General features: G+C 34.5%; 1 protein-coding gene across 10 annotated transcripts in view; it reads left to right on the plus strand.

Moving 5' to 3' along the window:
• Nucleotides 1-25,846, plus strand: part of CCDC171 (coiled-coil domain containing 171) — a 322,833-nt gene that overhangs the window by 122,615 nt on the left and 174,372 nt on the right. For 9 of the 10 annotated variants that reach the window (XM_038552441.1, XM_038552440.1, XM_038552446.1 and 6 more), the window contains 5 exons: nucleotides 3,245-3,351; nucleotides 5,092-5,181; nucleotides 6,213-6,413; nucleotides 9,034-9,201; nucleotides 10,815-11,003. In XM_038552441.1, the coding sequence (XP_038408369.1) occupies nucleotides 3,245-3,351; nucleotides 5,092-5,181; nucleotides 6,213-6,413; nucleotides 9,034-9,201; nucleotides 10,815-11,003 (755 nt within the window). The remainder of the gene's footprint in view (nucleotides 1-3,244; nucleotides 3,352-5,091; nucleotides 5,182-6,212; nucleotides 6,414-9,033; nucleotides 9,202-10,814; nucleotides 11,004-25,846) is intronic. The other variant, XM_038552443.1, reaches the window with a different exon arrangement.

The raw sequence follows: 25,846 nt of genomic DNA on the forward strand, positions 1-25,846 counted from the left end.
ATAAAATCTTTTTAAAAATGTGAAAATTCTCAAAAACAAAAACGAGAAAAGATTTGTCAAGGTAGACCTTGAAATGTACTATTTATTGTTAAAGGTGAGTGAGAGAGATTGAAACAGCTAGTGGTGATATGAAAGTATAGGCTGGCATCCAAGTACTGAGACATATATGTATAGAAAAAGTTGGAAGGTTTTGAGTTGGTATTTGTTTGTTTGTTTGTTTTTTTTTAAAGATTTTATTTATTTATTCATGAAAGACCAGAGAGAGAGAGAGGCAGAGACACAGACAGAGGGAGAAGCAGGCTCCATGCAGGGAGCCCGACGCGGGACTCAATCCCAGGTCTCCAGGATCTGGCCCTGTGCTGAAGGTGGCGCTAAACCGCCGAGCCACCCGGGCTGCCCTTGAATTGATATTTGAAGTGTAAAGTGTTCTAACACATTCTATTCTTCATTTGGACTTTGACCTTTGAAAAGCCACATACGACCACTTTTCAAGTTATTTTATTACTCTTCATCTATCAATTTTTAGAGCTTTCTTTGATATCTTTAGTAGTTTATTGTTTCTTGTAATATTTAGTGGTTAGAATATTATTAGGCTAACTCAAATTATCAATAAGGTCTTGAGTCCTAGTGACCTTCTCTTTTTAAGCATTTTGCCATGTAAATACAGGACTAGAAACAATTTCTTTTTATAATGGCTGTGGATAAGACTTAAAGCATACTTTGTATTTCAACTGAATTTTATTTTATAAACATTTTCAAGCAAAGAGACTTTATTTTATGTAGAATATAAGAATATATATGGGTCAGTAAGGACAGGGCATTTTGTCCCCCTACCTCTCAACACTCATATTAAAATGGTTTTATTCTTCTGAATTTCTTTTTTTTTTTAAAGATTTTATTTATTTATTCATAGAGACGCAGCTAGAGAGAGAGGCAGAGACACAGGCAGAGGGAGAAGCAGGCACCACGCAGGGAGCCTGATGTGGGACTCAATCCCCGGTCTCCAGGATCACACCCTGGGCTGCAGGCGGCGCTAAACTGCGCCACCGGGGCTGCCCCTATTCTGAATTTCTAAGAGGAAGTTTTCTCCCTTATTGTAAAAGCTAGCAGATTTCCCGAGTGTCCTTGGCTGATTTATTCATGGCCTACTTGTGTAGTAGCAAAAGAAAAGAATTATACATTACATTTTTTTATATTGTGCAAGAGCAATTTCTAAAAAATGTATTTGGTAATACCTTTAATAAAATTTTTAATGACTTGTCTTTCTAACTCATAATAATTACAAAGAGTACTATCTCCTCCGTTATCATGGCTCAGAGCAATGTTTTTTTTTTTTTTATACATTTATTTTTTATTGGTGTTCAATTTGCCAACATATAGAATAACACCCAGTGCTCATCCCATCTAGTGTGTGTGTGTGTGTGTGTGTTTTAAAGATTTTATTTATTTATTCATGAGAGACACAGAGAGAGAGAGAGAGGCAGAGACACAGGCAGAGGGAGAAGCAGGCTCCATGCAGGGAGCCCGATGCGGGACTCGATCCTGGGTCTCCAGGATCACGCCCTGGGCTGAAGGCAGCGCTAAACCGTTGAGCCACCCAGGCTGCCCCTACTTCTGGTTTTTAAGTTAAATATTCTTTTTTCTGTTTAAGAAAAATCTAAGGTGTACTTATACTTCAGATAGTGTTTAAATTAAATCCGGATGAATGTAATAAATTTATTAGTAACATTTGTCTAAATATCACCAGTACTCTGAGATAAAGTTAGTCTACCATTAACCCAAATTTTTCCTTCCTCCCCTCTTGACTTCCTTTCTTTATTCTGCTTTCTTTTATTATTGCCTTCTTTTCCATCCTCTGAAAGTTCTAGCAGTTGAATACATGAAGAATGGATAAATAATCTCAAGTAATTATTTGTTTACTATCTTTTCTCCTGTTTTTTTTTTTTTTTTTTTTTTTTTTAAGATTTTATTATTTTAGAGAAGAGAGAAGGAGAGCATGTGCACATGGTAGGGGGGTAGGAGCAGAGGGAGAGGGACAAGCAGACTTCATGCTGAGTGCAGAGCCTGATGTGAGGCTCGTTCCCAGGACCCAAAGATCATGACCTGAGCCAAAATCAAGAGTTGGACACCCAACTGACTGAGCTACCCAGGTTCCCCCCTTTACTTTTTCTTTTAGCCTGTTAGTTCCCTGAGGACAGAGAGTACACCATCTTATTCACCTTTGTGTACCTAATGGCTTGGATTAGTACATAGTAGGAGTTCAGTAAAGTATATGAATGAGTGAGTCAATGAATAACAAAACATATATAATGAAAAAAACCATATTATGAATGCTTATTGAAATCATCCTTGTTAAAAATATGTTTCTTGTCTATTGAAATAGATTGTAAACTATGCTGGGGTGAAATTATAATAGGAAAAGAGAAATATTTTTAATAGAATATTTTAACATTTGCTACTTGTTTTTTAACAGTAAAAGAGAAGTACAGTGAACCATCAATTTAAAGTGGTTTTTAAAACTAGACTTTTGATTATTTTGGATTGATCTTTTGAACTATATTTGACCATGTGACCTTGATTAGCTCAACTAACTTATGGCCCAACTAAATTAAAATAGTTTGAGGGCATAATATGGAAATACTCATATTTTTATAGTAAGTATCAGTTTTAAGGATTTTAATTGAAACATGATGTCGGCCTATGTAGATAATAGCATTTTTATTATTTATTTCAAATTGTAACTTGAGAATTTTAAGGAGTGAAAGTATTTCCAAGCATAACAGAAAATTATGTGCTTTTGGGTTCAGAAATTATTTTTTAAGCAAAATAGGCCTGACTGATCAGAAACACAAGGACCAAAGTTAAGTGTATGTAATTTCCCAAAACAGTGTTAGTAGATAGTCTGTTCATTTAATTGTTGGATAACAGGTGTGTACAAATACTTCAGTTATTTAGGAGATAGGGAAAAAAAAGAGCTCACTACTAACTATATAGTATGGGTCTTGGTAAGTTATGGAGTAGCCATAAATTTGAACTTGATACATTATGAACTTAATTTGATCACTTGTTTAGAGAGGCTGTTCATACTTGGCTATACAGCAGTATACTTTGGAGAATAAGACTCTACTCAATGTTTCATAATATCTTTTCAGCTCTATCTAATTGTAATATCTCTGTTACTGTTTGCTTAGCTTTTGTCTCTTTGTGACTTTGGGATATATTTTCATCTTACATTTTTCTCTAGGCATCCACAAGGACAAAGATAAACCTCCTAGCTTCTCTGTTGTCCTTGAGACTTTGAGGCGTACCTTGACAGATTACCAGAACAAGCTGGAAGATGCATCTAATGAGGTAACACTTGCACTGTTTGGCTCCACACTTATAGCCTTCGGCCTGCAGCAGTACGTTTCCTTGCTTGTTACAAAGGTCAGAAAGATTGGGAATGTTGAATTGACAGCTTCACAGATACAAAATGAATAAATTGTCTGTCACTGTTCTTTCTTTAAGTGTGGCCTAAAGTCCTGTCTCACTTAGGTTTTTGTAACGCTAAAGTCATACTATTATTTTCAAAGTTACAAAGACTCTCTTGGTCTTCAAAATTTATCTATTTTAATTTAATAAAAACTGTATAAGACATCTAAGTTAATATGTATTATATTTAAATGCTAATGTATTTTTATGAAATTAGGAAGAGGTAGTGCAAATTTAGGTTTTGTTACTACTTTAGGTTAAAATTTCTACAAATTATGGAAGTCTTCCCAAAACAAAGAGGTTAGTTTTCATTCTCTAAAGGACTGTTGTTAGAAGTTTTCAAAAACAAATATCTCTTTGATGTAGCCTGGTAGTTTTGAGTTTGCTGATTAAAAAGACTCATGCTTCTATTTTTCATCTCCTTTGTATTATTTAATGTGTGGGTTGATTATTTCCTTGGGTATTAAAATATTTTATGAATTTATGCTTTAAAAATTGAAGAGTTTGATTAGTTGCATCTTGTCAAACCAGAGTATGAAATAATTACATTAAATACAATTAGTTAGCAAAGCAACAAATAGATTGTTTAAACCAAAGACAAGCCACATAGCATGGAATTTAGTGTTTATCCTCTTGTTTGTTTCTTTCAAATAATACAAGGCCATGAAATCATTATATTTCACATTTCAGGAGAGGTTTATTATACTTTACCAAGGTCAACAAAGAAGGAAAAGTGAGTCTTCTGAAGGCTCTCTGTAAATTGTTCTAAAGGCAAAAAGAACATGACCACTGAAATAACTAAATTTCTATAAAGAACGAATATTGCTAAGTCTTTCCTAGTGAGACGAGGCAACCTGTATTGTGAGTAGTTTATGAAACTCTTCTGAGGCCTAGGTCTGGAAGCTGCAGGGTAACTAGGAACATATTACCCACAGCGAATTGTTATTTGGGAGGATGAATGTCACATGATCCTTAGCACAGTTGAAAAGTCGACTCAGCAGGCTTTGGCTTAGTAATGTGCTTTGTTGTGAATCAGTGCCAGAGACAGCAGTGGGGAGACCAAGGGGGTGGCTGCAAAGAAAGCAAAAAGAGCAGTCTGACAGAAAGAAGAATGAACTGTCAAAGAAAATAAATCACAAGCGGAGCAGGACCAACTGATGACCTGCCACAAGCCTTCCCAGTAGGACTGCATGTGACCGACCCTGAAGTTGTCATATGGAGTGAGAGACCAGTGAATACCCTCATGATGTAGAGAAAGAACAGTCTTCTGCTCTGTGCTTTTTCTCTTTCCTTATAGATGCCCCGGCTTTTGGCATTTTGGTCCAGTAGGATTTTAAGAATAAAGTTGTATTTGTTTACAGTAAGAATGAAATCCTTTATCCAGCCATCTAGTAGAAACACAGTAACATTGCTGACATTTTAAGCTCAAATGCTTTTTCTTTTTAGCTATGTGAATTCGTGACAGAAATGACTTAGTTAACCAAAAGAGATAATTTTTTAGGACTCTTAATCACTATTGGATAATTGGCTTTTAAGTAATTGCATAAAAAACATTTAAAGATTAGCTTTTGAGTTACCCTCAAAACATAAAAAAAATTAATTTACGTTTTCTTTCATCAGCTAAACAGCGTGAATGATGCTAAGGACAAGGCATCAAACGAACTTGATTCTACCAAACAGAAGATAGAATCTCACACTAAAAATATAAAGGTATTATGACTTGGAATAACTTTTTCCTATTGTATTAAGAAACAAATATGATTATCTAGGGAATACTTTAAAGTAGAGATATATGAAAATGTGTCTTCGTATTTTTTTAAGTACATTTGGATACAATTTTGATTATTATTTTTTATTGATTGAAGTAACAAGAATGTATTTTTCATTAAAAAAATCTTGGTTGGAAATTATTTTGGTTAAAGGAAAGATGTATTTCCCAGATTTAGTTATAATACTGTAGATTCAAAAAATGATTTAAGATTTAATGCCCAGCCTCAGATACATATTTGACATAATTTACATAAGCACATCAGTATTTGGAGTCGGTTTTCTTCATTTTAGGGTGGAGCAATTGTTTTTAGAGCATCATGCCTAGTAATGGGCTGAGACTGCACCTGGCTAAGGTCCAAGACAAGAGTTTATTTTATATTTTGCCCTGGTTTTGTGTACTACATCTTTGCAAGATTATACTGAGGCGAGTCTCAGAGTTGGAAATTTTTGTGTTGGTTCGTGTTGAGCTTGTCATGGACAGACTTCAGTAGAATTTGTTAATAAGGTTGGAGAATAAAGAGTTTGGAATTTTATGTCACACACTTGAGATTTCTATCAGTATTTGGATGTCATTGGGGAGTAAATGTTCTTATATTAAATGTAAAAGATTTCATTTAAAAATGTCATTTACATGTTATGAAAATTTTTTGAGTTACCAAGCTATCTTTTTAAAATAATGAATTAAAAGGAAAACTCCTTTTCAAAGAGCTTTTTGGAATTTAGCTATCTTATGAACATTTTATGATTCAGTGTTAAAACCTAATGGTTTTTTCTAACTTTTGAGTGAAAATAGTACACTTAGAAAACACATTCAATAAAATACCGTAATGTTGAACACTATAGTCAAATGCTTGCCCTTTGATTCTTCTATAGTAAAGCTTTGGGAGGTCTTCACTCTATATTTTGTGTTTGCATCCTTGACCCCTTTACTGGCTGGCCTTCATGCAAATCTTGTTTTGTATCTCTGGCAGGACCTTCAGGATAAACTGGCTGATGTCAGTAAAGAGTTAAGTCATTTACGCACTAAATGTGCAGACAGAGAGGCTCTTGTAAGCACTTTGAAAGTGGAACTACAAAATGTGCTGCACTGCTGGGAGAAGGAAAAGACTCGAGCAGCCCAGTCGGAGAGTGAACTGCAGAAGCTTGCCCAGGCTTTCCATAAGGATACCGAGGTATTACTGGAGATGCAATGCCCAGCAGGAAGGGACTTCACTAATCTCAGTTTTCTAAATATACATACATCAAGTGGCTGTTTTTACTCTGGTTTGGTTTAATTCAAAAAATTGTCCTGAACTGACTCTTTTGAAATATTCACACCAGGCACAGAATTGGTCACTCCGTTACATTCATGTTATCCTATTCTGGAGAGAAGTAATGAAGTTTAACCCCTCTCTCGAACATCATGTCCCAAGCACTTAGGTTCCTAACAGTCCTTTCAAATTTTGCCTATTTGCCAGTGACAAAATTATTTTTTTTTATTTCAGTAGTTGAGTAGCTTAGTATTTAGTAGTTTAGTATTTGGTTTTTACGGTTTTTATAATCAGGAGGAACTAGACTTGGCTCACGGTACTTCTGTTTACAGACTGTAATTCTGGACAAGCCACATAACTTAGTCTCCCCACATCTCAGTTTCCTTATTTGCAAAACAGGAATAATATCAGCTTTAATGGACAGTCTCCTTACTCTTATAACTGTAGGGTATTAACCAACATTTAGGAAGAGACAAGCCCCACAATATTGAAACTTGATTTAGATGCTCTTGAGAGTTGCCTATTCATTTTTATTTATTAGTGAGTTCTTAAAATATTATTATTATTTTCTTAAAATATTATGATGAAACTTTTATATTCCGTATGAGCCTATATGAATGGAATTGTTATAGTATATATTCTCTTGCCTGTGGGATATAGAGCTAGTTTAGCTAGTGTGGAACTGGTTTATCTGAGTTGTCCTGCATATTGAGTTCATTACTCCAACAAATATGAACATGAATGCCAAGAGAGTAAAAAGGAAACATTCTTTCCACTCTTCTTACAGTCTGGGATTTAAATTGTGTCCACATGAAGGGGCTGGAATTGTTCTACACATCAGATAATGATTAAAGTGAAGGAAACTAGAAGCCTGCCTGTATTGTAAAGTCAGCATGTCTACAGCATTGTGGTTGGGTTCAACATGTGTGAATTGATTTTGGATCTTGAGATTCTCTTTTCATGCCAAATGGATGATTATCATGCATGGTTTATCACAGCCCAAGCAAAAAGGACATAATGGCGACACAATGAATTATCCTTAGGATGAACTTGATCATTTGGCAAAATGTAGAGGGTGAAGACTTTTAGTGCCTGAATATTACATTTAGTTAGTTATATTTAATAAGATTTTTGAACATCTCAACCCATTGAAAATGCAAAAGACATCCTTAATTGCTTAAAAAAGAAAAAGGCATAACATATTTATGAAGATTCTTCTGATACCCTCATTCAAGTTTGTGGTTATAACTGCATATTACAATTTTTTGGTTTTAACATGTTATATTTGGAAAACAGGTGGCATACAGAGAGAACTAGAGATACACATTTTGATGTATATATAGATGAATAATAATATATATGAAAAATTTCACAATTTATAATTACAATTATTTATAATTACACAACCTTTACAAATGCTGTATACAGTTTGTCTTATGTAGAAGATTAGCATTTCTATTTTTTCCCCTCTCAAATTTTCTCCTTTTAAGAGTTTTCTTGCTGATCTATTAAAAAAAACTTAAAGGAACTTATTTTATCTAGATAAAATATCCTTTCGCAGCTTTACACTGACCTCATCTTGAGTTCCACTCTTTGGCATTTTATAGATGAAACACCTTATAAAGAGAGCCATTTGGCACTTTAGTAAATAAACTGTGTGCTCAAGATGGGATCAGCTCTTTACTGAATTCTATGACAGAATGTTTCTGGATTGTTAAACAGTGGATGGTTTAGTTACCACAATGACAATATACTTTTAAAGAACTTTTTATTACATATTTCTAATTGGACAGTTTCTAAAATATGTCTTAGGTGGCTGTGTCCATTTCTTTTGGCTGTTATTTTGTAATATTTAAACACCTATAAATGCCCAATGTGCCAAATACTATATGAACTTTCAGGGAAAACAAATGAGCCCCTCTTCCATATCTTTCATATCACTGTCTGCTTTGCCTAAGGGGCTAGGGATAGATTTCCTATAAGTGGTAAGCAAACTGGAATCTCTGGAGGAGGAAGAAAGCTGAGTAATTGTGTACATGTAAAGCACAGATATTGGTGTAACTTTGTCTTTAATGGGGTTGAATAACACTCTTCTCTCTGTATTGGTTTTCTGACTTAAATAACATCTGTTTTGGTGAATATAAATGTGAAATTATAGAATTACTACTGTACTGGCACCTAGTCAAAAGGGCTTAGAAACAATTAGTCCAGATACATCATGTCAGAGCTGATGAGAAAGGTGATGCCTGAGCAGGCACTTAGGTCACATCCTCAGCAGTAGCAGAGCTGGGGTCAGAACCCTGGTCTTCTAGCTTCTAGACTACAAATTTTGGTTTTGAATACCAAGTTTAAGCAATTCCAAGTTTTTGCTTGATGCTTAGTTTTGAATGTAAAAAAAAGTCACCCAAAATGACAGTATTTCAAGACTTGGGTATTTTAATTCCTTTCCAAGTTTTTGAAACAAATTCTTCCTCACGCGTAGCATGTGTTTTACTTCTTACAGTGTTGATATACTGAAATTAATTTCTTTTTTTCCTAACAGGAGAAGCTAACCTTTCTTCATACCTTGTATCAGCACTTGATAGCAGGCTGTGTGCTCATGAAACAACCAGAAGGCATGCTGGATAAATTCTCTTGGACTGAGCTTTGTACCGTCCTGCAGGAGAATGTTGATGCCCTGATCGCAGACCTCACCAGGGCTAATGAGAAGGTAACTGTCCTCAGGCACCAGATACCTCTATTAGATTCAGTGACATTTGTCCACATCACAGTATCATTAAGAGGGGCTGACACTCATCTTATTTCAAAAAGAATTTGTATGTTAATAATTCAATACCATTAATTATGGCTTGTCTACAGCTCAGTTTGATGCCATTGCTGTAGGCACATAAATGTGACTGAAGTGTGTGTGAAGTCTCTGAGCTCCACACTCTGTGCAGGACATGCTAATACCGCTAGCCAGTATTAGCCACAGGGACCTAATTAAAAGAAAATAAATTAATCTTACTGATGAAGCAATTCAAAGAACTTAGTCATTTACATGAATAAACCAACTCTTTATGTTAGCATAAAACAGAAACAAGATACAGTTATTCAAAAACACGATCTCAGAATTTTTGCCCAGGAAATAACGAGGTGTTACTTTAAAAGAACTTAAAAATTTAAAATTATGTTTATGCTATTTCTTGAATTGTAGCAAACCATGCATTACAAAACACATTCAGTGCTGTAGCGTGTATGAAGTATACATGGTGAAAACAGAAATGACTTATAGGAACACTTTACCATTCACCAGCCCAGGAATTCAGTCTTTCAAAATAAAAAAAACAAAACCAAAAACCCTTCTTTTGGTTACGGAAAATTAAAACAACTGAGCAGACCATTGTATTCCACCGTTAAAGATACTGATTCTCATCCTAGGTCTATCGAACTGGTCAGAACTGTAATATGTGGTCCAGTTTCCAGATCTTGGTTGCCATGGCATTTGCTCTTATGAGACATGAGGAAAAAACCTGTTACCTAAGTTTTTTTTTCCTCCAATCTGTTGAACTAATGAAACAGCATCTTGGCCCAATTTTAGAGTGAGAACATGTTACCTTGGTTCGATTGGCAAGCACAACCTTAAGCCCTGAGAAGTAAGATCAAGGAAATGAGGTAATAAATTGTGAGAAGCACAGATGCCGTTCATGATTGCGAATGTGTGCATAATGGGCTTGAAAATGACTGATAATGAAAATGAGTACATGTTTGAGCCCTCTGAAATGGTATTATGTTTTAATAGTTTTTCATAGTTTCAGAACAGTTATTGATTGTAGTATACATAGTATACATTAGATGATGATTTTCTTTCTAGTGTTTTAAATGTGAAATAAAAAATGATTTTAACATGCTGTTTTATTATATGTAAGATGTTGGTAGATTTGCAAATCTCATTGAAATATTTTGTTTCCCATTGAGATATGTGAACAGCTAGAGCTTCGGTTCTAGAAGTAAGAATATTCTTCTTAATTTTCTCAGTGAAGTTGATTATAGAATGAGTAACTTTATTAGAGAGAGAAAAATTGATTTGTCCTCTAAACACACATACATAAATATGATACATTTTCACCTAAAATATGATAATTTGTCCTACTGATGTGTTTCTTTTTTTTTTTTTTTGTTTTACTGATTTGTTTCTTAATTTTTGTTTTCATTTTAACTTAAGATTTGTATGTGAACTTTAGGAATCAAGCATAGCAGAAGATTTTGGATGGTGTTTGGGGTGGTGATACAAAGAAATGTTTTGTGAGCAAATCTCATTCTCTGTTGCATATCCTCACTTAGATAAGTCACCTGGAGTATATCTGCAAAAACAAGTCTGATACAATGAAAGAACTTCAGCAGACCCAGGAAGACACCTTTAACAAAGTGGCCGAGCAGATCAAAGCCCAAGAGAGCTGTTGGCACAAACAGAAGAAGGAATTGGAACTGCAGTACTCTGAGCTCCTCTTGGAGGTACAGAAGAGGGCACAGGTACACTGCTTCTGCAAAGAGCTTTAAAAAATAGCGAGCTCAGTCTTTCCCTCTTTCGAGTATTTTCTGTTAGTACCAATGCCAATCTGTTTAGAACTTTTTGAGGACCACATAGAATTTGTTAGGCATACATACATGTGATCATCGAACACATACACGTACTCACAAATGGATGTGTGTGTGTGCATGCATGTGCCTGTGTATGTATTAAGAATTATCTTATACTTAAGTTGGGAAGCAGATAGATTTTTGGTTAAAACATCCTAGACTGTACTGATCAATTAGATGCTAAAATTGTATTTCCCTTATTTATTTTTAAAATAAAAGGTTAAGAGATTTGGTAAAATGTGATAATCTTTTATCCAGTTTATCCCATTTGTAGGGGTTCGAATGTGAACCATCATTTTAATTCATCTTGGGTTGAAATTTGTTATACCTCCTAACATTATATAAGAACTATAGTTATAGGGATCCCTGGGTGGCGCAGCGGTTTGGCGCCTGCCTTTGGCCCAGGGCGCGATCCTGGAGACCCAGGATCGAATCCCACATCAGGCTCCCGGTGCATGGAACCTGCTTCTCCCTCTGCCTATGTCTCTGCCTCTCTCTCTCTCTCTCTCTCTCTCTCTGTGACTACCATAAATAAATAAAAATTAAGAACTATAGTTATAGTTGTAGACCCTGTAGCAAAATAACTGAGTGTAGGACATATCATGTCTTCTGTGTTGGATTCAGTTGAGAACAGAAATTATGGGTAGGTAACATAACCATATTTTTTCCTATACAAATTATTATCATCATAATTTATATTGTTAACTGTCATCCCTTACTGATCAGGAATAGCATAATGAATGATAGTGTATACTGTTTTTGGTGTTGACTTTAGTAGTAGTTCATGTATTTCCAAGATAAGATACTTAGGAACCTTAGTATGTAACCTCTTTATTTGGTCCATACTTATTTTGGTTCATACTCATATTGACAAGTTTAATTAAAAGAAAGAAACCATATTATTTTTGTTTGTCAATAAACAGTTTCAGATTGCTTAACATAATAGCATTATGCTTTCCCAAAGCTTATGCCTTTCTCTATGAATTTGAATGACTGAATACACTCTCTAAAAGTAGTCATGTGTTCAGTATTGCAGGGTACCATGTGATATGGTCTGCATTTTCTACTACTGAAATAAAGACCTAACAATTTATTATATTTTCTTTAGAGGGTAGCATTGACAGACAGTGAAGTAAACAGTTCTTAAGTGTACAGTTTGATGTTTTGATAAATGCGAAGACCCATGTAACCATATCTCACTTAAAACTTAAAATATTTCATTACCTGAGAAAGTTCTTCTGTGCCCTTTTCCAGTTTCCACTCCATAGGCAACCAGTGTTCTGATCCTCTCCTCACATATTACTTTCACTTGCTATCAGTTTCCTCTCAATGGAATTATTCAGTACATAATGTTTGTTAGTTGGCTTAGTTCACTCAAAATATATATATATATATTTTTTGGTGCTCCAGGTGAGGCACGAATCAAAATATTTTTTTGATACTCATCCATGTTGTTGTATGTGTTCGAAATTCATTCTTTTTTTATATTCAAGTAGTATTCTATTTTGTAATTACACCATAATTTGATAGAATGTGAGTTGATGGTTATTTGCAACAAATATTATTGTAGACGTATTTTGTTGACATATGGCTTTCATTTCTCTTGGTTAAAAATGCAATTGCTAGGTCATAGGGTAGGTGTATGTTTGTAAAAAAAAAGTATCAAAGTTTTTTCCATAATGGTTCTTTTATATTTCTACCACCAATATATGAGAGCTTCTATTGTTCTTCATCCTCTGCAATATTTGGTATTGTCAGTCTTTCAAATTTTAGCCATACTAGTGTTTTAAAAAGGTATTTCATTGTGGTTTTAATTCATATTTTCTTGGCGTTTAATGATGTTCAGTACTTCTCAGGTTCTTATTGGCCATTCATATGTCTTCTTTTGTGAAGTGTCTCTTCAGAGGTTTGCCCATTAAAAATTTGGGGTTATTTGTGTTTTTATTATTGATTTGTAAGAGTTCTTTAGATATTCTGGTGATAAATCCTTTGTTACACATGTATATTACAAGTTCCAATATTTCACTTGCCTTTTCATGATTTAATGGTTCTTTTGATGATCACAAACTAAGATTTTGATGAGGTCTAACCTATAAGTTTTTTGAGTATTTATTTTTATGTGGTAAGCAATGTTTCTATACTTGAAGGTTGTGCAGATAATCTCCTCTTGTTTCTTTTAGAAGTTTTAAAGTTTTAGCTTTTATGATTAGGTCAGCAATCCATCTCAAATTAATTTTTATATGTAATGTTAGATGGAAGCTGAGGTTCATTTTTCCCCTGTATTTCTTGTTCCCACACCATTGTTCATGACTCTACTTTTCTCATTGAATAGCTTTGGTCCCTTTGTGAAAAACAAAAAACGAAAAACAAAAAAACAAACAACTGACCATATACAAGAACCATAGGTTTGTTGGGTATCCCTACTGTTTTACCTTTTCTAGGATGTCATATAAATGGAATCATACAGTATGTAGCTTTTTGGGTCTTTTTTCCACTTAGCAAAATATGCTTGGAAATTATTCATGTTGTTGCAAATATCATTCCTTTTTATTGCTGAGTTATATTCCCTTGTATGATGTACCACTGTTTGTTTATACTTGCTCATGGGCTTTTGGGTTGTTTTTATTTTCTAGTGATGATGACTAAAGAACCTATCATGAATAGGTTGTTGTGTGATATAAGTTTTTGCTTCTTTTGGGTAAATACTTAGGGGAGTATGATTTCTGGGTTATATGGTAAGTACATATTTATATATTATATGAATGGTTATATGGTAAAAAACTATGAAATTGTTTTCCCAAGTGGCTGTACCATTTTGAGTTCCCACTAGCAGTGTAAGGGAGTTCTAATGGCTTTGCATTTGTGCCAGCATGTGGTTTCATAATCTTTTCTTTCCTGTTTAGATATTCTAGTAGGCGAGGAGTGATTGTGGTTTTAATTTCCATTTTCCCTAATGAATAATAATGTTGAGTGTTTTTTTTCATATGCTTATTTGCCATCTGTATATATTCTTGGGTAAATTATCTGTTCATATCTTTTACCCACTTTTTAATTGGACTGCTTGTTTCCTTGTCACTGAATTTTGAGAGTTGTTTATATAATTTTGAAAAGAAGCCATTTGTCAGATATGTGATTTGTAAATATTTTCTCCCATTCACTTAAAATTACTTTTGCAGAGCAAATGTTTTACATTTTTATAAAGTACATCTTATCAATTTTTTTCTTTTATGTACTATGCTTTTAGTGTTGTATCGAAGAATTTTGCTTAGTGCAAGGTCACCAAGATTTCTTCCTATTATTTTCTTCTCTATGTTTTGTAGTTTTAGGTTTTACAATAGGTCTTTGATTCATTTTCAGTAAATTTTTGTAAAGATAAGTATGGGCTGATGTCCATTTTTTTCATATGGATGTTTAATAATCCAGCACTATTTATTGAAAGATTGTCCTTCTCTGTTGAATTGCCTTTGTACTTTGTCAAAATCAATTTGCTATATTTGTGCAAGTCTATTTCTGACTTTCTCAATTCAATAATGTTCCATATATTTATGTATCTAGTCATTTTTAATACTCTACTGATTTGATTTTTGTAGGTTTTTAGGAAGTCTTGAAATTAGGGAGTGTGACTTTTCCAACTTTCTTCACTTTCTATCAGGCTTTTTTTTTATTGGATAAATTTAACCTGGAACATTCTGTAAATTTAAGATGTACATCATGTTAATTTGATACATTTATATATTGTAATATGGTTGCCATTGTAAGGATATTTATCACATTTTATACTTACAGTGCAATATTATTATTGTCTATGTTCAGTAAACTGTGCATTTAATCTCTATCACTATTTTAGTACTCATAGCAAGTTTGTACCTTTATGCAGCATCAATTTAATCAATTTAATCCCTGTACTTCAATCCCGCATCCCCTAGTAACCACTGTTTCACTTTCTATTGTTGTTTATTTGTTTGTTTTGTTTTTGTTTTTTAGCATATTTGATCTTTTGAGATTCCATGTATAAGTACTTCTCCTTATCTGGCCTATCTCATTTAGCATAATGTGCTCACAGTCCGTCTGTATTTTTGCAATGATAGGATATCCTCCTTTCTCATGGCTGAATAATATTTCATTGTGTGTTATATATCACATCTTTTTTATCCATTCATCTGTTGATAAGCATTTGGTTGTTTTCCTATCATGGCTCTTGTGAATAGTGCTGCAGTACTGTATATGAGGGTGCATATATCTCATCAAATACCTGTTTTCATTTCTTTGAAATGAAAATATTCCTTTGAGTATATTCCCAGACGTAGAGCTGCTGGAATGTATGGTAGGTGTTTTTTCAAGTTTTTGAATGACCTCCATATTGTTTTCCATTGTGGTTGGACTACTTTACATTCCCACATTCTCTCTAGCACCTGTTGTCTCTTGTTTGCTCGATAGCCACTCCAGCATGTGTGAGGTGATATCTCAGTGTGGTTTTAATTTGCATTTCTCTGATGATTAGTGATGTTGGGCATCTATCTGCTTATGTGCTTGTTAGCTATTTTGATGTCCCCTTGGAAAAATATCTATTTAGTCCTTCTGCCCATTTGAAAAAATGGGATTACTTTTTCATTATTAAGTTGTGTTACTTCTTTATATATTTTGGATATTAACCCTTCATTTAATGTATTGATCTGCAAAAATTGTTCCCCATTTAGTAGGCTGCCTTTTCATTTCGTTAGTTTCTTTTGCTGTGCAGAAGCTTTTGAGTTTGATGTAGTCCTGTTTGTCAATTTTTGCTTATATTGTTTGTGCTTTTGGTGTCATATGCAAAAAATCATTGCTAAGTATCAGTGAGCTCCTTTACTATTTTCTAGGAGTTTCTTGGTATCAGGTGTTATATTTAAGTCTTTTTTTAAAGATTTTTTTTTTTAAGATTTTATATATTTACTAATGAGAGACAGAGAGAGAAGCAGAGACACAGGCAGAGGGAGAAGCAGGCTCCTTGCAGGGAGCCCGATGTGGGACTCGATCCCGGGTCTCCAGGATCAGGCCCTGGGCTGAAGGCAGTGCTAAACCGCTGTGCCACCTGGGCTGCCCCTATGTTTAAGTCTTGAGTTAATTTTTGTGAGTTGTTTGAGTTAGGGGTCCAATTTAATTGTTGTGCATGTGTTCCTCCAGTTTTCCCAGCACCATTTGAAGATAATATCTTTTACCCATTCCATGTTCTTGGCTCTCTTGTCGAAATTAGTTGATTGTAGATACCAGGATTTAGTTCTGGGCTCTCTGTTCTGTTCCATTGGTCTATGTGTCTATTTTTGTGCCAGTATAATATTGTTTTTATTACTATGGCTTGCTGATAGTATCTTATATATATAGAAAACTATTTTTTTCAAGATTTTACTTATTTGTGAGAGACAGAGAGAGAGGCGAGACATAGGCAGAGAGAGAAGCAGGCTCCCTACAGGGAGCCTGATGTGGGACTTGATCCCAGAACTCTGGAATTACAACCTGAGCCAAAGGCACAAGCTCAACCACTGAGCCACCCAGGTGCCCCTATATAGAAAACCTTAAAGAGCCAATCAAAAAACTGTTGGGATTAATCCGTAATTTCTGTAAAGTGGCGGGACAAAATCAACTTACAGAAATCATGAAACATTGGAAAAAGAAATAAAGAAAACTATCCCATTCACAATAGCATCAAAAATAGTAAAAGTTAGGAATAAATTTTACCAAGGAAGTGAAAGATCTGTACAATGAAAACTGTAAGACTTTACTCAAAGAAAGTGAAGACATAAACTAATGGAAAGACATTCTGTGTTCATGGATTGGAAGGTTTCATATTGTTAAGATGGCTGTACCATCCAGAAGCCATCTACAGATTCAGTGCATTCCCCATCAAAATACCAAAGAAAAATAATTCTAAAATTTGTATGGAAACACAAAGGACCCCAATAGCCAAAGCAGTCTTGAGGGAAAAGAACAAAATGAGGTATATCAAACTTCCTAATTTCAAACTATCTTATCTGTGTTATGGCATAGTAATTCATTTTCCTAACTAAGAGAGTCAGTTACCACAAATGCTAATGTTTTAAGAGAGGCTCTCACTGAAGACTTCTTTCTCAAGACCATATGACATGCTAGGCTTTGATCCATGGGTATGCAAATTGAAAGTAACTCAATATTCTTAAAAGTACATTAATAATATTATGTTATTTTTTAAATATTATATTCTTATATATTGTTATATTGTCTATATTATTTATATACATATTTGAATTTTCATAAAGTATAATTGAATACACAGCAATTCATTTGGGTTTTATAGTTGGTAAATAGCTATTATGCATATTATGGGATGTATATATTTTATTTTAGGAAATTTTGTTATGATTAATTCTGTATTTTGGCTTTTTTCTTCCAAAGCTACAATGCAAATAGTATTATTTTCATTTTATATTACTTAATATATTTTCAAAAATTATGTTGATAAAACCATGAAGAACAAAATCCACAGTTGTTGCGTAGGATTTTAGGTTGTAGAGGACATTTGGTGTTAGATGAACATATCTATTACAAGAAGCCTTCTGCCAGAAAACAAATGACTTATCTATAGGACTCTGTGTTTAATGTTTGATTATTGTAAAGAAATGGCTCGTAAGAACTGAACTACTGTCAGAACTTCCTTAGTAGAATAAAGATTTTTTTTTAAAAGATTTTATTTATTTATTCATGAGAGTCACAGAAAGAGAGAGGCATAGACATAGGCAGAGAGAGAAGCAGGCTCCATGGAGGGAGCCCAATGAGGGACTCAATCCCAGGACTCCAGGATCATGCCCTGAGCCGAAGACAGACGCTCAACTGCTGAGCCACTCAGGCATCCCATAGAATAAAGATTTTTGCCTATCAGTGAAGGATGGTTAGCCTTGATGTAATATTTATTGTAAATACTTTAGGTTTATTTGGCATCTTAATAAAATCAAGTGAGTTCAGAATGGAGAACAAAAATCAAATTCAGGTTCATCATAATATATTGCATTTTATTTCTCTTGTATGACAGTATTTTTTTTTCTTGTATGACAGTATTAAGAATACATTTGGCAAGAAATCTGAGTTAATGTTATTGGATGTTAAAACTTTCTTTTCTTTTTAATTGAATTCCAAAAATATTCCAAGCTCAGCTTTGTTTATATTGTTGAAGGTGATAGGTGTACATGCCTGCCTGGAATGATTCACCGGGAGTTAGTTTGACAAATCCTGTGCACACCACACATTGATGGACTCTGAGTTGGTATGAAAGGGTACCTCTAATGAAATAGCAGAAAGTCTTCTGCTTCTGAAGTAATTGCTCTAGAAATTATTTTTTTTTCTTTTAAGGCCATCAATTGAATCTACACAATGTTCAATGCTTGATACATTTTTCAATGCTTTTTTTATTACTTTGCGGGCCTCCTTTTACTTAAGCCCAACGACAACCATGTGAGATAGGTCATTTAAGCATCATTTCTGTTTCACAAATGAGAAAACCAAGGTTCAGAGAACTGGTACCACTTGTGTAGTGAGAAAGTTCTAGAGTTGGGGTTAGAATAGAGGTAACAGATGTAAAATGTTCAGCCCTTTACTTGGCAGTTAGAAATTGCAAAGTGAAAAAAAAAAAAAAAAAAGAAATTGCAAAGTGAGAGGGATGCCTGGGTGGCTCAGTGGTTGAGTGTCTGCCTTTGGGTCAGGGTGATCCCGGGGTCCTGGGATTAAGTCCCATATCAGGCTACCCCCAGGGAACCTGCTTCTTCCTCTGCTTATGTTTCTGCCCCTCTCTCTGTATTTCTTATGAATAAATAAATAAAATCTTTAAAAAAAAGCAATTGCAGAGTGAACATTATGTACTGTTTTTAATACATTATCATCATCCTGATCTTCTAGTCCATTTTGTATTACACTACAACGCGTTTCTTTTAGAAATATATGCTGCTTTTGTATATCAAATAATACCTGAAAATGGATCTAGTGACAACTCAGTTTCTTATTTCTTGAACTCGCATTTCCAAATGATTCTTGATTGATTAATAATTAAACATAATAATGCATGAAATACCTAACTAGTGATTTACTGTCAGCCATCCAGAGATGCTAGTTTCCTTATCTCTTATTTCTCTCAGGCTTCTTTTTTTTCTGAGACTGAATTTTTGTATATTCTATTACAAAATTGTTGTAATAGGTAAGAGTATCAAGACAACTTTTACATAATGTATTTAATAGTAACAAACATATACATGATATACCAGATATATAGGGCACTGTGTTCCATGCTGTGGTATTAACAAAGAACTGTAATACTTAGTTCTTTCCTCAAAAACTGTCAATTTTAGTTGGGAGGTCATTATATAAACATACAAGAAATTAACTAATGTAAGGTTTATCACAACAACTCTGTAATTAATTCCCAAGAGAGTGTTATAAATGTTGAAGAGGAGGCGGTCAAATTTTGAAGTTTTTATAGAGGAGACTGGAGCACCCGGGGTGCTCTTGCCAGGGACTGAAAACCCACAAGGAAAGGAGACATGAGGCAGGTCAGAATTGAGAGATAGTGGTGACTTATCATCAATCTGTTGTAGTATCTTTTAATGGTTGGTAAATAAAGCATCTTGCCATATTGACACCTTTATTCTCAGTCTAATGATAAGGAGAATTCTGTTCTTTTCTGTTCTTTTGAAGGTTTGGCTCATCCAAAGGGCATTTTTAAATTTTTACTGCTTTAGAAACGAGTAAATGCAGACACAGACCATTTTGGCACATAATATTTTTGCCATGCTAGACTTGTAAAATGAAGTTAGTGTTTTTAAGTAAATAATTATTATGAGATTTGAATATATATATGTGAAGGTCAGGTAGTGGAATTTCTAGGTCATATATAGTAACTCCATATTTAACTTTTTGAGGAGCTGCCAAACTGTTTTCAAAAGTTGTTACATCATTTTAATATCTCCCCCAGCAAGTTATGAGGTTTCCATTTTCTTCACAAAATATGTTTTATTTTTAACAGAGAAGCATTTACATCATAAGATAAGCAGGTGAATTTATTGTATTGTACAATATTACCATTCCATAAAAAGACAAGGTAATGCAGCTTGTAAAAATAAGACATTTTAAAATGAAGTCCTTTGATGTCTGTGTATCATTGAGTATCCAGTTTGCATTTTATCTTTTGCCAGCATAAAGAATAAGAACTCAGGAAGCAAAAATGATAAAAAAAGAATATTACTCCCTAGGGAAGTGTCTAATTTCTGGCCTAAAGTGTCAGAGTTCACATAGCACTGTAAGGCTTCCCACGGAGCCTGCGAATTTCAGGAAGTTAGTGCGTGATTCATTAAGCAAAGAAGGTATCTTTTCCCCCCATTTTGGATGCACTTTGAATTTATCAGATAGTAGAGGAAAAACTAGTGAAATTATATACTTTTTTTGATATGCCAAAGAAATATGTATAAAAGATATCAATACAATATTTTTATGGTTTCTTAAAATTCTTCAAGATAAGAGTGTTGTTTTGGAGGAATTTGCAAATGTTATTTTTGAAATTAAACACACCAAGGAGCAGGTTCTTTCAGTACTAGGAATGCTTTTGTCCCATATGAAGGCGATGTTCCTTATGTTTGCTTTAAAAATATTGGCCTTCAATCTCCTTGGGTAAAGAACAGGATTTTTTTTTTAAGGGGAAAATTGCTTTTATTGCTGCTTCCAGTCTTACCATCAAACAAGCTTTGTTCTTCAAGAATAATTCACAATAAATAATGCAGTACCTCTGAATGTCCCTGTGGAATATTAGAATTAACTTTAAAACAGAATCCTGACATGTTGATAAGTTCCAAATTATATTTGGAAATTATATCTTTTTTTTATTATATTTTTCTTCTTCTTATGTTTGTAAAGCTTTTTATTCATTGGTTATATATTCACTGCCTATTCAATGCTCATTTTTCAATGAGCAAAAAACTTGCTAAGCACCAAGGAACATCTTCTAAAGGATTATTTAATTTTTTCAATATTTACTAAATACCTATACGGTGTAGAGCACTGTGACAGGCACTATAGTAAATACTTCCGGCTTCTAGGAATTAGCAGTCTGTTGTACTTGAGGGAGAGTAGATATACACACATGAAATAAGTAAGTAGCAGTGTAGGAATTAAACATCTGAGTGGTATAATTAAGTTCAGAGAAGGTCAAGATCAGTGTGAGTCAAGATTATAGTGGAAAGTGTCATGGAATAGATAGACCCTGAAATGGACTCTGAAGATTATTAGGATTTAAATAGTGTTAGGGGAGTTAGAAAGGAAAGGACCTGGGGGTACTAGAGAACATGGTTAAATTATGAGAGGAAGTGGTGAGTTTCATGTCTGAATAGTAAAGGAGCAGACCTTTCTCTCCTTTTTCATCAGGTTGAGGATCGTGGGAGAAGTTGAAGACTTTGCAGCAGAAGGCATGTGGGGGAGTTGTGACTCAAGGAGAACCTTGGTTCAGTAAAGACAAGGAGGTTAAACAAGAGGATTGGACTGATCTAATCTGACAGTAGCATTGAAGTGGGCATGAATGGTTGATGGTGAATAGCTGGAACTGACACGAGTAGCAATGGAGATGGATCAGGATGTATTTTATTGGTAAACTCAACCTTACTTGCTGATGGCTTTGGTTTGGAAATGTAGAGAATAGGGTGAAAGGAGGAATTAAGACTGACTACAAAGTTTTTGATTTGAACAGTTGGGTGGATGTTGGTACCATTTATTGATATAAAGAGGACTATTATGGACATGTTTAGGAGGCAAATCAATAGTACTGGACTGCATACTTTAGCTTGAGAGGACTATGAAGTAGCTAAGTGGAGATGCCTGCGGGGCATTCAGATCTGTGGCTCTGCATCTCAGTGGAGACAGTAGGGATGCAGAAATGTGATTGTTAAGAAATGAACAAAACTCTCATTATTAATGTTATTGAGGTTTTTGGGTTAATATTTGTCAATAAGAGTTTTATTAAATATTTAGCTTCATTATTTTTAAGTCTTTAATTCACTCTGCCAATTAATTCTAGTTATCTAGTTGAATATTTGGTTGATTTTTTAAAAAAGATTTATTTATTTATTTAAGTGAGAGAGAGAGAGAGATTGCAGGGGCGAGAGGGGCAGAGGGAGGGGGAGAGAAAATTCAGGCAGACTACCTACTAAGCACAGAGCCAAATGGTGGGGCTTGATCTCAAGACCCTGAGATTATGACCTGAGCCGAAACTAAGAGGCTGATGCATAACCAATTGTGCTACCCAGGTGCCTCTTGGTCTGGTTGATTAAAAAAAAAAAAAAATCAGTACCTGGGATCTTGATTATAATTACTTAAACCAAGATTGGCTGAGGACAACAGAGTTATTAGACAACTAAATAGTATTTATTTATTTTTAAAAAATATTTATTTGAGAGAAAAAGAGAGAGAACGAGCAAGGATGGGGGTTGCAGAGAGAGAGAGGGCAAAGCAGACTCCCCTCTGAGCAGGGAGCCTGATGTAGGGCTGATCCCAGAACCCTGAGATCATGACCTGAGCCAAATGCAGATACTTAATTGACTGAGCCACCCAGGTGTCCCATTAAATAGTGTTTAGAAATTATTTATTTTTATTTTTTAAATTTAGTTTTTTAAAGGATATATACACCCCTATGTTTATTTTTTAAATTAGTTTCAGAGATAGAATTTAGAGATTTTCAGTTTTTACTTATAAATAAACTTCATATGTATTCTTAGTCTTATTTTTACTGTTTAAGTTGTCTGTGAATGGGATCTGTTTCTTACAAAACAAATCATAGGAGTCTCATGAAATCATCCATAGTGGTAGTAATTAATTTTAATCAGCACTTTTAAAAGTATAATCATTACAAATGATGAAAATTTGGGGGCCATAGAATGACATAAGGATATTAAAAAATTGCTTTTTTTACATTGCTACTGCTTCTGCCAGGTAGCTTAAATGAAAACGGGCCATGCAAGCCCAGAATCTCAATTCTGTTTTAAAACATTCCAGCTTGTTCCTGGTTTTCTCTCTATATAGAGAAGTGGAGTGTTTTGGGTATTGTATTTCAGATTTTTATCCATTTCTGTCCACTTTTTTAAAAATTTAAATTCAATTAGCCGACATAAAGTACATAGATCGACGTTTTGATTATTCTCTCATCCCCATCTCAGGACTCCTTGTTTCTGGCTGCCTTTCTAAAATGTTTTTTACCTTCAGCCCGATGCTCTGAAGTGGGCCAGCTGTATATAGTAGAAGAGTTTGAGATCTATCATGTGCTAAAATTAACTAAATCTTTTCCAGAATGGGCTTGCTTTATTTTCAACTCTCTTCCTTTATAATTAAAAAATTTTTATTTTATTTATTTAAAACATTTTAATTCCAGTATAGTTAACATATTTTCTTTCAACATATGTTCTTTCAACAACCCATTCGATTTTGACCAAAGACTTCGAATATTATTTCAAAATATTTAAAATATCTTTAGCAAATATATCTCTTCACTTTTTTTGGTTGTTGTTGTTCAATGAGAGTGTTTTTTGTTGAAAACACACTTCTGCCTGCGACTTGGAGAACTGTGAATGTGTAAAATAGGCAGCACCTGATTGGGTTAATTTTTATGTCTGCTACCTAGCTATGGCCAGTATGCTTCTTTTATCTTGGATTTCCTATAATTTTCCTGTTTTCCCCTCCAACTGAACTAGTGGAATTGAACTAGTGGAAAATATGGAATTACCCTTTATAACTTCTATTTGCTTCTCTCATTCTACCCCCACTCCCTGCAACTCTTGGCAGTCTTTATTAATATTTCTGATTCTCCCATCCATTAACTAAAGCAGAGTGAATTCCAGGATTTTATGGCTTCTCCTAGCTTTCCAGATAGTTTAAGTTCCTTACCTTAATCATCTATTATCTATCTACTTGTCAATTTTCCATCATTCTCATCTTCAGGCATTCTGAATTGTTTCTATTTCTTTAGAATACATTATCCTGTGTTTTTTGTTTTTTTTTTTTTTTGGCTCTTCCTTTTCTACAACACTGGTCTTCCTGCCTTATTTAGCCACAATTCATGTCAGTTTTCTCTTTTCTTAAAGATTGTCTTCCTTGAAAGGGTATTTGCCATCTGCTTCCAAGTGGTCCACTTGGCTAGTGGTTTTCAGAGTTTCTTGCTTCTTTCAGCTGCTCCCAGTGGGATACCACTTCCTTTACAAGTGTTTTTATATGGAGCTCTGGGACACAGTCCCAGTGATGAAATCCTGCTACCACAGATTGGCCATCGGGGGAGATGTGGTTAGGGGCAAGCCACAGTTTCTTTATTTCCCTATTCTTTTATTTTTCTATTTTTCATACTACCACCATAGATGTGACTGGGTCAGACTTTAGAGAAGAGTTGGATTAAATAAAGGGAATTATAATATAGAAACATTTAAAACCATGTCCAAAATACTGTTTTTCCCCTGCTCTGGGGAAAGCATCCAAAAAGTTGAATCCTTCAGAGAGTGGCTTCTTGTATACTTCCGTTACTTGTTTGTAATCAGGACAGAACCTCTGAGGGCCTTCTTCTACTCACTGTGCAACTTTTGGGAATCTCATCCCCTAATTTTGGGGTTGGATTTGGTCCAAGAGTTACTTTTCTCAGAATATATTTCTACAAGTTTGAATTCTTTTGGCTACTGCCTATCAACATTATCATGGTAGGCTTTGACATCAAATCTTGAGGAGTAGGCAAGAGTTTGTATTACTTTCTCCAACTCTGATCAATAAATTCTTATAGGGTAGCTATGATTAGCTTCCTTATCAGTAGGTTTTTTAAAAAATTCTTTCTCTTATATACCTTACTACCTTTGTCATATCCCTCCAAAAGCCTATCAATATCATTTTGTGCTAACTCCCTTTTGTTTACCTCTGACAGTCTGGCATAGTTTTATCATAGCATTATGCCACAATAATTGATTTGCTTGTCTGTTTTTCTAGCACATGGAGTTTAGTGAGTAATCAATAAATATTTATTGAGTGATAAATAAATCAGTAAAGGAAACTAGGATCTGTTATCTTCTGAAATTTACTCTATCTCAGCAGTTCCTTAATGATTTGGCATAAGATTTCATAGAGAAATAGTTTATTTTCTAGCAATTAAAGCATGTTGTCTGCAGTTAAAATTTCTTTGTGTTTCAAATTGTTTTGGATTGCAAGTTCCTTGATGAGGGAAAAAGGATCAGAGAACTGCTGAGGCCCAGCTTACAGTTAGTATTTCCTCCCACCACTGGAACTGCCGTTTTGCTCAGTGTTCTCTCTTGGGAAGGTAAGAGAAAGCTGAAATGAGAGAGTTTGCCCTGAGAATCAGACCGTATCCAGTAAGTGGCAGTCAGGTGCTATTTGTTGTATTTATTAAAAGACTTTATTTAGTCAAAAAAAAAAAAAAAAGACTTTATTTATTTGAGAGAAAGAGAGAGAGAGAGAGCGCGCGCGCGAGCGAGCACGAGCGTGCTTCTGGGTGGGAGGGGCAAAGAGGGAGGGAGAGAAACAGACTCCCTGCTCAACAGGAAGCCTGATGTAGAGTTCCATCCCAGGACCCTGAGATCATCACCTAAGCCAAAGACAGACACTTAACTGACTGAGCCACCCAGGCATCCCTGTTTCTTGTGTTATTGATTTAGCTCTTTGTTTATTCTGGTAAAATGTAAAGACTTTTTACATATAGGAGAACTTCTGTTGGT

Source organism: Canis lupus, chromosome 11, assembly GCF_011100685.1.
Source record: "Canis lupus familiaris isolate Mischka breed German Shepherd chromosome 11, alternate assembly UU_Cfam_GSD_1.0, whole genome shotgun sequence".
NCBI classification, from domain to species: domain Eukaryota; kingdom Metazoa; phylum Chordata; class Mammalia; order Carnivora; family Canidae; genus Canis; species Canis lupus.